The sequence below is a fragment of the Vombatus ursinus genome, unplaced genomic scaffold, assembly GCF_900497805.2.
Source record: "Vombatus ursinus unplaced genomic scaffold, bare-nosed wombat genome assembly UNPS02014812.1, whole genome shotgun sequence".
In the NCBI taxonomy this organism is placed as follows: domain Eukaryota; kingdom Metazoa; phylum Chordata; class Mammalia; order Diprotodontia; family Vombatidae; genus Vombatus; species Vombatus ursinus.
The window spans coordinates 93,518,441-93,529,814 of NW_020954590.1; the positions used below are offsets into that span (position 1 = coordinate 93,518,441).

The 11,374-nt window shown below is 37.0% G+C and overlaps 1 protein-coding gene across 3 annotated transcripts in view; it reads right to left on the bottom strand.

Annotated features, from left to right (window-relative positions):
- Positions 1-11,374, bottom strand: part of LOC114054118 (eyes absent homolog 1) — a 161,194-nt gene that overhangs the window by 22,689 nt on the left and 127,131 nt on the right. For all 3 annotated transcript variants that reach the window (XM_027877251.1, XM_027877250.1, XM_027877249.1), the window contains exons 11-12: positions 473-531; positions 203-363 (exon numbers count right to left, since the gene is read on the bottom strand). In XM_027877251.1, the coding sequence (XP_027733052.1) occupies positions 203-363; positions 473-531 (220 nt within the window). The remainder of the gene's footprint in view (positions 1-202; positions 364-472; positions 532-11,374) is intronic.

Genomic DNA, 11,374 nt, shown 5'->3' on the forward strand with positions numbered 1-11,374 from the left:
CACTTACTATGTAATCCTGTTTGCCTCAGTTTCCTCATCTATACAATGAGCTAAAGAAGGAAATGGCAAACCACTCTACTTTATTTGCTAAGAAAACTCCAAATGGGGTCACGAAGAGTCAGACATGACTGAAATGACTGAACAGCAACAACAATATGTTTGAACAAAAGCATGATATAGGATATTTACTGTGGTTACTTGCCTCCAACATTATTTTTGTAGGTATTATAGATTTCTTTTACTCGTCTATAGCGGAAGGCCAACTTTCTCATCCAGTCTACTCCTCCTCGAACACCAGTTGCTAAGCACAGGTTAGCACTGGTTGCTGCAGCAGGAAAGCCATCTGTTCCAAAGTTATACGTGCTATTTAGATGTAAGAAAAGTCCAATGTTAACCGAGAAGAGACTTCATTAATAAGCTAAGCAATCAAATTGCTAAATGAAAACCATTACTTAGATCTCTAGTGACTTACCTTAGGTCTTGACCATTATCGTCAGAAGAGACATCATCTATGTGAACTTGATCACATTCCTAAAGTGAAATAATAATAATAAAGTAACATAATAAAATAAACTACAATTTGGACTTTGAAAAACAAAAACAAATTTTTTATCAAAAATAGAAAAAGCATGTTTTTTTTTTTTTTTAAAGAACCACCAATTCTCCTCATTGGGGCATTTTCTACTGTGTCAATCAGTAGGTGGCAGTCTCGTTAAATCACCATTTTTACCTACTTGAAAGTACTTTAATATAAGAAATAAGCACTGTCATTAACAACTACTGTTATATGGTTTTTAGAAAACACATTTTTGTGTTTAGAAAGGAAAGTGGTTAAAAACAATTAGCATATGTGTTCCATAAACCTCAGGTACCTTAAGACATCATGCAGCTCAAAGCGGATTCAGTCAATGCCTGAGCATAACTGAAACCAGACATTTTGGTAAATATAACATGCTAGAAAAATTAAACCTGATGCTAACCGCCAATGAAATTATGACCTCTGATTGCTGTTGAGCCACACACCAACACAGCCTGAGGCCAATGTTTCTGAGGAGTGCAGACAAAAAAAATCTGTTACTGGTTTGCCATTTATTTGGGAGTTGTGAGCTTTATTCTTTATGTGTGTGTCTTCAAATAAAAAAAAACATGAAAGACTCAGAGACATAAATAAAAGTAGTCAAGCTATGCTTTCTTCAGTGACTTATGTGTAACTACTGCTACATGCTCAAATTAAGGTTTCAAATTCATCAATTATAGTATGAAAATCATGTAACCCCAAACAGCCCAGAATTTTAAAGGCCTATGCCGTTCCAAGTGAGAAGATAAAATTCTGTATTGAATGTGCACCTGACTGAATGTATGCACAAAAAAGGCATGCACATATGTGCACATGCAGAAATGTGGCTGTCCACACAAGCTTCAACATTTGACTTGCGTCGGTCTTTCAAGTCTTTGTGTCACACTTCATAATTTGTCTCCAAGTATCTGATGCATTAGAGGCTTTCATAACATGCAGTTCCATTCAGTCCTTCATATTTGATGGGGAAAGGTAAAAAAAAAACACCAAATAACCATCTAAATCTACAATGCTATGATCCACTAAACGTGATGTTTAAACAGATTCTAGGGACCAAAGCTTTTGACAGGTCTCACGTATACTTAATTCTATAAAATCCATTCTTTTCCTCCTGATAAAACAAAGACGACACATTTTAAGTACTAAAACACGGGAACTATGTATTTTTATGTTACTGATTACTTCTGAGCAAATTTTTTTTTTCACTCTGTAGATTTGTAAAGAAGGGAGGGGGAGATAGAAGTGGAAAGAAACTCAAACCAGCTGTTCCTTAACAGAATTAAAATCATGACCCTTGACTTCTGCTCTAAAACATCTATTTTCCAGCCAACCCTCTCTCAGCAAGCAGTGAGATCCAACGAGGAAAAGACTTTGACCTTGTAACCTTCTCCTCCTCTTCTGAGGTCAACCACTTCAGATAAGAAAAAAGGAAAAGAGAGTTTATGTGGTTTCACCATATATTGGACTATGAATTTAACTTTTTAAAAACATAGATCATTATTTTAAGATCTATTTGGGAAACCTTCTAAAGCTATTTAAAAGTCTTTTTTTTCCCAGGGAAGTAATGATAGTTGTTTATCTTTTTAGACATTTAGTCTTTTTGATAGTGTAGCAAGGTCAGAGTAGTAAATTTTGCCATTTATCCGATCTTAACCTTAGTCTTTAAATTGTTAGCAAATTATTGTTACATAAAAAAGAGAGAAATGTGAATGACATGGAAGCTCTCTTTTTTTAAGGAGAAAAGGATAGAAAGGGAGATGAGGCTGAGAAACCAGAACAGGAAGATACTTTAAGAAAAAAGTTTTAACTATTATCTCCCAATATTAATTTTTTAAAAAGTATTAAATAAAAGCTTCATTGCTTAACATTAGGCCTGGGAGGAAAAAAAAGCTCTCAACATAGCCAGTTGTGGGGGGAGGGATGGAGTGGTCCATGCTTTTCTGAACTTAAATTAACTGTAAATCTTTAGGGCTGACAGAAGTCAATTATCTTGTAACTGACTGTTAATGAGTCCATTGTTGCTATCAGTCTTAAACATCCTGTGTTTGTTTGCTCCTGCTTTTTTTTTGAGGGTGTTTTTTTTTTGTTCTCAAGCAGAGGGAGCTATTAGAAGGAGAATTCAGTGGCCTAACTCTAATTAAATGTCAGCAAGTGTTGAGCATTGACATCCAGCTATTGAACTCGATTCACTTTTGATTGGATTAAAATGCCATTTGAGTGGAGGGACAAGGTAGTCCCTATTCTGTATCAGAACTTTATATACATACATACATACATATATATATGTATATATATATTTAAAAGTCTCTTGACAAAAATACAAACTCAAAATTCATGACAAATTAACTTTAGAAGAAAAGAGCACATTAAGAGCTTTTCTAAAATATGCATCTTCATGTAAAGAAAGAAACTACAGGTAAACCTGTCTTTCATCTCAGTAATGGCATTTGAAAAATTCAAATTTCTGTGTTTTTGGTATGTAAACTGTAGAAAAAACCTAACTTTATTTCTTTTCTATTGTAGTATTTGCCAACCTACATACCTTGGTAATATACTATTCAGTCTCAAAACAAGAGGAGATGAGGGCTTATCCAAGCCTTGTTTTAATGACGAACTGGTGCATTATCATCATTTTGACTTTCTACTGGAAACTCTCAATGCCCCAAGAGAACAGATTAATGTTAGGGAATGCTGAAAGAGAATGGTTTGGTTTTGCAAAGGTTTGCACATTCAGCAATTTCTTTCTGAAATTTATTTTGTATCTGAAATTCAACACTGAGCCCTTATGTTATAAGTGCTGTCTTCCAGAGCATTTCTAGGGTACGATTTAACTGGCTTCTTTTTCTTTTTCTGGAGAAGGGACCGATTGTTTTAGTTTCTCAAATCTGTTCTTTTAAAACCAGAAAATTAGATAGCTGGAAGGCAGGCTTAAGACATTCCAAAACTCTAAGCCATATAAAGTGTCAGAGGTACTGTGTATAAATATAAGAAATTATATATATATATATATATATATATATATTACAGAAAAGATGGTGGCTATATAAATACAGGTAATTTAAATTTTGTATAAGCTTTTTATAATTATACAACCAAAGCAAAGAAGATGATAGGGAAGAGAAAGAAAATGGGGAAAAAGAAACAATGACAAAAAGGTATGATGGAGACAACAGCTTATGTATATGAAGAAAGAAGGAAAGAATTTAATTCAACATTTATTAAGGACTTATTGTATATGTGCTCATGTGCTAGATAGCTAAGTAATGAATAGAGGTACAAAGACAAATAAGAAGGAGGAGACTGCCTGTAAGGAGCTAATAATCTAAAAGGGAAAATAAGAGTACATCAAATTATGAGCATCCTCATTCCATAGCCTAACCCCAGGGACTACTCCCTCCCCAGGGTCTCAACTCTTCATCTTGATCATGGCTGCTCCAAAGCCAGTGACAGGTAGGTCTCACTTTCCATGGACAGCCTAGCTTTGGGAAGCACAGTGAAAGATGTATCTTTTTTTTGGTGGAGGGAGGGAGAGGTGGTAGAGTAGGCAATTGGGATAAAGAACCACAACAATGAAATAAATGGTGGTTCCAAAGGAAACAAACAAACAAAAAAAATCAGGAGGATTGCACTCAAGTTACTTAATTCTTACCCACTGCTCTCTGTCCATCCTCCCATCCCTCCTCCCTGACTTGCTGGTCTAGCTCTCTAGCAGGGGCATCAAACCCAAGCCAGCCTCCTGAGTGTGGGCAGGACCAGACTAAAATGTAATTGGGAAATATTTAATACAATAAATAAAAACACAGTATAACATAAGTAATATTAATATAATAATGTTAATGGTTTTCTAGGTTAGTGAACAGCCTGGGGTGGGGGAGGATCCTAATGCATTGTGTGGCAGCCCCTGTTTCTACTTGTGTTTGGTGTCAAGCACCAAGCACAACTAAAGCACACAAAGGACTTCACCTGGCCAGGTAGACTTGCCTTGGATTATCAGTAGAATATTAATAAATATATTACTTGAGATAAGCATGCCAAATAAACATATATTTATAACAAATTTCTATTGAGAGCACAGGTTCATTGCCCTACATGTGTAATTCAAAACCATCAGACTTCCATAGGAGGATAAAACTTTAATTTGAAAAATGATGTTTGAAGAGAGGAGGAGAGTTATGACCTATAGCTAAAACAGCATAAAAGGACCACACAAATTTGGAAACAAACTTCAGGAGAACTCATGACCACCAGGGTATATTTGGAATATCTGAGCTGTAATAGTTCAAGTAGCAGATCTAAAGCTCACATTTATTACAGGCTTTGGTGGAAACTTTATCATTTTTTGAGGTGCCTTATTTTTCAAGGCTGAAATTGTTTAATTGCCTTAAAATATTTCATGCCTGAAGATTATAGTATTCTGTGGTTGGGGCTTAAGTTAACACATTAATAAAGTCTAGGAGAGGGAAATCCTAGGGGAGGGGAAGAGTACTAGGTAAACTTGATGCCAAAGATCATAATATACCATTGGCCATAGACTGGTTGATGCATCAAGCTAGTAAACTAGGATCTGGGCTTGCAGTAAGGGTGGATCAAGTTTTTCTACTTCTTTAGTCTAGAATAAGATTCAACCTGTGCTGGACCTACTCTAAGAGGACCAAGTTGACCTCAGAAGTTTTGGGGAGAAAGAGGATGTTCAAAAAATTTCCCAAATTTCATACCATTTTGAGGGTAAAATTCACTCCAATAAACCTGGACCTTATGGATATTTATTACCAAATGAACTGAGACCTGTGAGGGAGCCTGCTGAATAATGTTTGAGACTGGGGGACATTCAGAGTCACTATGAGTCTCCAGAGGCTATAGAATTACTCAAAGTTTAGGGGACCTAGAGTGGGGACCCTGAAGATTACATATCCCAATCGGCCACAGTGTTCTGATGTTCTAGGGAACTGCAAATAGCCCGGAATGTCTCCCTGTGGTTCTCACAATTTAGGGGGAAATAATGGCAGGGGTATAACAAACTCTCACTCAGCCTGCAGTGGGAGCACTAAGAAAAAGTTTTTGGTCCAGGGATGACAGTATCAATTCTCTATTTCAGAGTACTTTTGAAAAGGGGGTGAACCTTATTGAGCAAGGCTTCTTTCTTCATAGGAGATATCCAGAAGATATAGGGATAGAGAGGATCTCTGTTCTGAGCTATGATGAGGCAGGACCCTGAAAAGGTGAGAGGGAAATAACTTTCAGCATCTTGAGGCTACCACTCCTTTAATTCCCCAAAAAACAGAAGAGAAAATAGATTTGGGAACCAAAGAATTATCAAGAGATGGGGAAAAAAGTTCAGATGACCTTGCTAAGGTGGGTCTAAATTTCCATTCTTACTAATGGCTTTGTAAGGTGTAAATTTTTCAAAATACCTATAATGGCTATTTTATTTAACCTGATTCTCACATACAGTTGCACACATTCTAAATAGCAGATTTGTGATGAAGCAAAATCATGACTACCATTTTTGATGACTGTTTTAATCAGTCAACATCCATTTAAGTGTATACTATGTTCCAGGGATGCTGTGTCCTAGGAATACAAAGACAAAAACAAGAAATAGGCCTGCCCTTTAGGAGCTTATGCTCTACTGTTGAGGAGGGGATCCAACTTGCATCCAGATAAGCAAGTATAAAATATATAAAATTAAATACAAAATGATTTTTTATGGGGCACTAATCAGGAAAGACTGTGGCACCTGATCTGGGGCTTGAAGGGAACTTGAGGTCTCAAGTATAGGAAATGGTGAAAGAGAACATTTAAGACTGGAAAGTCACAAATGCTTCAAGGAAACAGGAAGTAGTTTAGGTAAGCAGCTCTGTGTGGATGTGGCTGAAGTTTCCCCCTTTTCATGAACACCTTTACCAAATACTCCAATTGACATATTGAACTCCACCTCTAGCTTCAGAGTTCATTCCTAGAGGGACTTGGTAGTCATCTGGGGACATCATGGAAGATCAGAAAGACCTCCTGGTGCCCACATTTCTCACCTATTTGCTGCATTGCCTGTAACACCATCAAGATTCATTCTTTTGAGCAACTAGCATTTTCTTTTAAGTACAAATGTTCCTGACATAGATGATTGGAGTAAAACATTAAGCAAATAGTCCTTCACAGCATAATATGGACATCTCTGGTTATTTTCTGTCCTAGCTAGGTGAGAGCAGAACTTTGATGGATCTCTGGTCTCATCAATGTGGTCATTCTCTCCAATAACATTGATTGAAATATATCCACATCCATCCAGCTCAGATGGTAGGACAGAAAATCCCTAATCTCAGAGTCTTAGAGAAGCACAATCACCTCCTCATAGCAAAGCACTGAGAGAAAAAGGACAAGTTGATATATAAATTCATGAAGGATTACATTTTTTATCTCACCAGCTTTGTGTCTTTTTCCTTTAAACACCCACTTTTGGGAACCTCTTTTTTTATGGCTTGTATACAGTTATTCATACATCTTTCTTCTCCTACTAGATTGTAAGGCTTCTATGTACAGTTATCTGTCTTACTGATCTTTGTATTACCCACAATGTGCAAATACAATTTCTTGCTTATAATAAGTACTTAAAAAATTTTTTTTAAATGAATGAGAGTTTTGATGGCAGAGGGAATTGTGTAGGATAATTTTGGAACACTACTAAAGGAGATTAGTCCTGAGTAGAAGGCAGTATGAAGACACTGTTAGGGGCTAGAGGAGGGTATATTTCAGAGAGAAGACAGAATATTGAATAGGGCAGTGGGAAGATGTTGAAATTGATTTTAACTTTTAGGGCTGGCCTAAGGTGGGCCCTGGATTTAGCCCTGTCATAGTTTAAAGATTTCTGAGTCATGGAACTAGAACATTCAAATACTTAAAACAAAATAAAACAACCCTACCATTCAACCAGAATTATTCATTGAATTTAACGAAGTATTTTTAAAAATTATTCAGTATACCTGGTACTATGTAAGGCACCGGGGAGAGGGTAGATTAAAAAAATAAGGTTAGCACATTGTCCCTGTTCTCAAGCTAATTTTAGTCTATGTGGGGAGATAGAGCATAAGCTTATGAAATGGTAAAATGACACAAAGTAAGAAATAATCCAGTGCCAAAATGAATGTTACAAACAACTACTAGATGGTTAACCCCATTTGTTGTATCAAACCAATAGATGCCAACAAGGTTCATTCAAGTTCTATGCCAAGGAATCATTACTAGCAATGTGAAGAGACAGCAGCTGAGGAGACACACTCTGGTATCATTGTTTAGGCTGTGATCTTAACCCTAAATTATAAGCCAATCACTAGAGAGTTACAGAAAACTGCAGCTGGTATGACTATATCTGACATGAGACCCTGCAAAATCTTCACTACCCCATTTTTATCATAGAGTTGGTACCATGAAATGGCTGAGTCCTAGATTGGAGTTAGGACAGAACAGCTGAGTTGGATTTGGAGGGTGAACAGAGATAAATGATTAAATGGAGTATTTTGAGCCCACAGGCAAGGAAGTATGATGTAGGAGATAAAGCCCTGGGTGTGGATTCTAAAGGCTGGCCCCTCTGTTTATGAGTCCCATAATCCCAAAGATCCTCATTTCCCCTGTCCCCCGATACTAGTGCTGTTTCACTGAAATTACCTTTTATTTAATTTATATAGCAATCAATTAATCAACAAGCATTTATTAAATGCCTCCTATGTGCCATAAACAGTGCTGGGGATGCAAACAACAAGAATGAAACAATCCCAATGTATATGTGTGCATGAAGGATTACATTTTTATCACTCTAGCTGCATGTCTCCTTTAAACTAACACACTTTTGGGAAAGAAAGTGAAGTCCCTTAAGGGTAGAAGGTATTCCTGGTGCCTAGCAGTGCTTGGCATCTCATAGGGATTTAATAACTACTTGCTGATTACGTGGCTTTGTAGAAGTCATTTAACCTCTCAAAGGTTCTATTTTTTTCATCTGCAAAGTAAGATTACTGCCCATCTTCCTACTTTATACAATTATTATAAGGATAAAATATTGGAAAAGTTTTATAAATCAAAAATGCTATACAAAGATACATTATTACCATAGTTATTATCAGGACCCTCTGTTCTCATGTGACATTCATGCACCAAATTTTCAGATAACGTTGAGATAATACAACAAATGAAAAGTCTGATGCTTATATTCTCCTGACTTTCCTCTATATTATGCAGCCTATGATTCATAGAAGAGTAAAATAAATAAAACTGATAAGCTTCATTAACTTTTGGCCCTGGCCTCATAAGAATTTAAGCAAGGTCAGGGCTGGAGTGTAAAATGCTCACATAGATTCCTGGGGAAAAATGAAAACACATTATAATAACTCATATTTACATAGCACTTTAAATTTTATAAGGTACTTTTTATTATATAGATGCACATATATATATATATGTGAATAAACAAAGTGCTTTATAAACTTTAAGTGATTTTATATATATCAGTTAACTATATTTATTGTATATGTGTATACATACATACAATCTCATTTGAGCCTTGCAAATATTATGGGAAATAGCCATTACAGGTATTATTGTCCCTATTTTACTGATGAGGAGACTGAGACTCAGCAAAGTTAACCAATTTGCTCATCCATACTCATGTAGATAGTAAGTATTAGAGGCAGTATTTGAGGTAGGGTTCTTCCAATCCCAAGGCTAACACTTTATCCACTCTACCGCATTGATTCTTAAGAAGTTAAAATTCCGGGGGGCGGAGCCAAGATGGCGGAGGGAAAGTAGTGACTGTCTTGAGCTCTCTCCCAAAGCTAAACAAATTCTAAAGCAGCAGAACCCACAAAAAGACAGAGGGAAACAAATTTCCAGCCAAAGACAACCTGGATGGTTGATCGGAAAGCTATATTGCGCTGGGTGGGGAGAGTAGCCCAATGGCCGCGTGGCCTGCAGCGACCCTGGAGCAGGCCTCAGAGGACTGAATTGCTGACAGCTGTGGCAGTTTCCAGACTTCTCAAGCCCTGAACGCCAAAGACAACTTAGAAGGTCAATGGGAAAAGTCTGTGACTGCAGTGAGAGAGGAGCTAGGTCTCAGCCGCAAGTCTCGAGTGCAGGGCCGCAGCTTTTTCCTGAGCTTCCAGGCCACAGACTGAGGGGGAATTGAGTGGGTGATCAGAGCGGGATTGCAGGGATTTCTTTGCCAGTACTGAGGTGGGAATCTCTTGCTTTGCCCATGCTTGGATCTGGGTCACAGTTCTGAGGGGTGGTCCTGGGGAGAGGAGGAGTGCTGGTGAGGTGGAGCTTGTTGTGGTGGTAGAGAGAAAACACCTAGCCCCTTACCTTATCATACCACCTTGGAAGAACTGAAAATTTACAGGTCCCTAGAAGTACCTCTGAAAACAGCTGTACAAACCCCTGAAGCTTGGGACAGTACATTCTCCACATTGGAAGCAGACTCTTACCTTAACAAAGAGTTTAAAACTCAAGTAATTGGCTGGGATCATGAGTAAGCAGTGCAAAAAGAGTCAGACTATATTATCTTACTTTGGTGACAAAGAAGATCAAAACATACAACCAGAAGACAACAAAGCCAAAGCTACTACATCCAAAGCCTCCAAGAAAAATATGAATCAGTCCCAGGCCTTGGAAGAGCTCAAAAGGGATTTTGAGAAGCAAGTAAGAGAAGTAGAGGAAAAACTGAGAGTGATGCAAGAAAATCATGAAAAACAAGTCAACAGCTTGCTAAAGGAGACCCAAAAAAATACTGAAGAAAATAACACCTTAAAAAATAGCCTAACCCAAATGGCAAAAGAGGTCCAAAAAAGCCAATGAAGAGAAGAATGCCCTAAAAAGCAAAACTGGCCAAATGGAAAAGGAAGTCCAAAAGATTACTGAAGAAAATACTTGCTTAAAAATTAGAATAGAGCAATTGGAAGCTAATGACTTGATGAGAAATCAAGACACTGTAAAACAAATCCAAAAGAATGAAAAATTAGAAAACAATGTGAAATATCTCACTGGAAAAACAACTGACCTGGAAAATAGATCCAGGAGAGAGAATTTAAAAATTATTGGACTATCTGAAAGCCATGATCAAAAAAAAGAGCCTAGACATCATTTTTCAAGAAATTATCAAAGAAAACTGCCCTGATATTTTAGAACCAGAGGGCAAAATAGAAATTGAAAGAATCCACTGATCTCCTCCTGAAAGAGATCACCAAAGGAAAACTCCTAGGAATATTGTAGTCAAATTCCAGAGTTCCCAGGTCAAGGAGAAAATATTACAAGCAGCCAGAAAGAAACAATTCAAGTATTGTGGAAACACAATCAGGATAACACAAAATTTAGCTGCTTCTACATTAAGGGACTGCAGGGCATGGAATATAATATTCCAGAGAGCAAAGGAGATAGGATTACAACAAAGAATCACCTACTCAGCAAAACTGAGTATAATCCTGCAGGGGAAAAAATGGTCATTCAGTGAAATAGAGGACTTTCAAACATTCTTGATGAAAAGACCAGAGTTGAATAGAAAATTTGATTTTCATATACAAGACTTGAGTAGAACATGAAGAGGTAAACAGGAAAGAGAAAGTCATAAGAGACTTATTAAGGTTGAACTGTTTACATTCCTGCATGGAAAGATGGTATTTGTAACTCATGAGACCTTTGTCAGTATTAGGGTAGATGGAGGGGAAAAATTATATGTATGTATATAGATAGATAGATAGATAGATAGATAGATAGATAGATAGATAGATAGATAGATAGATAGATAGATAGATAGATAGA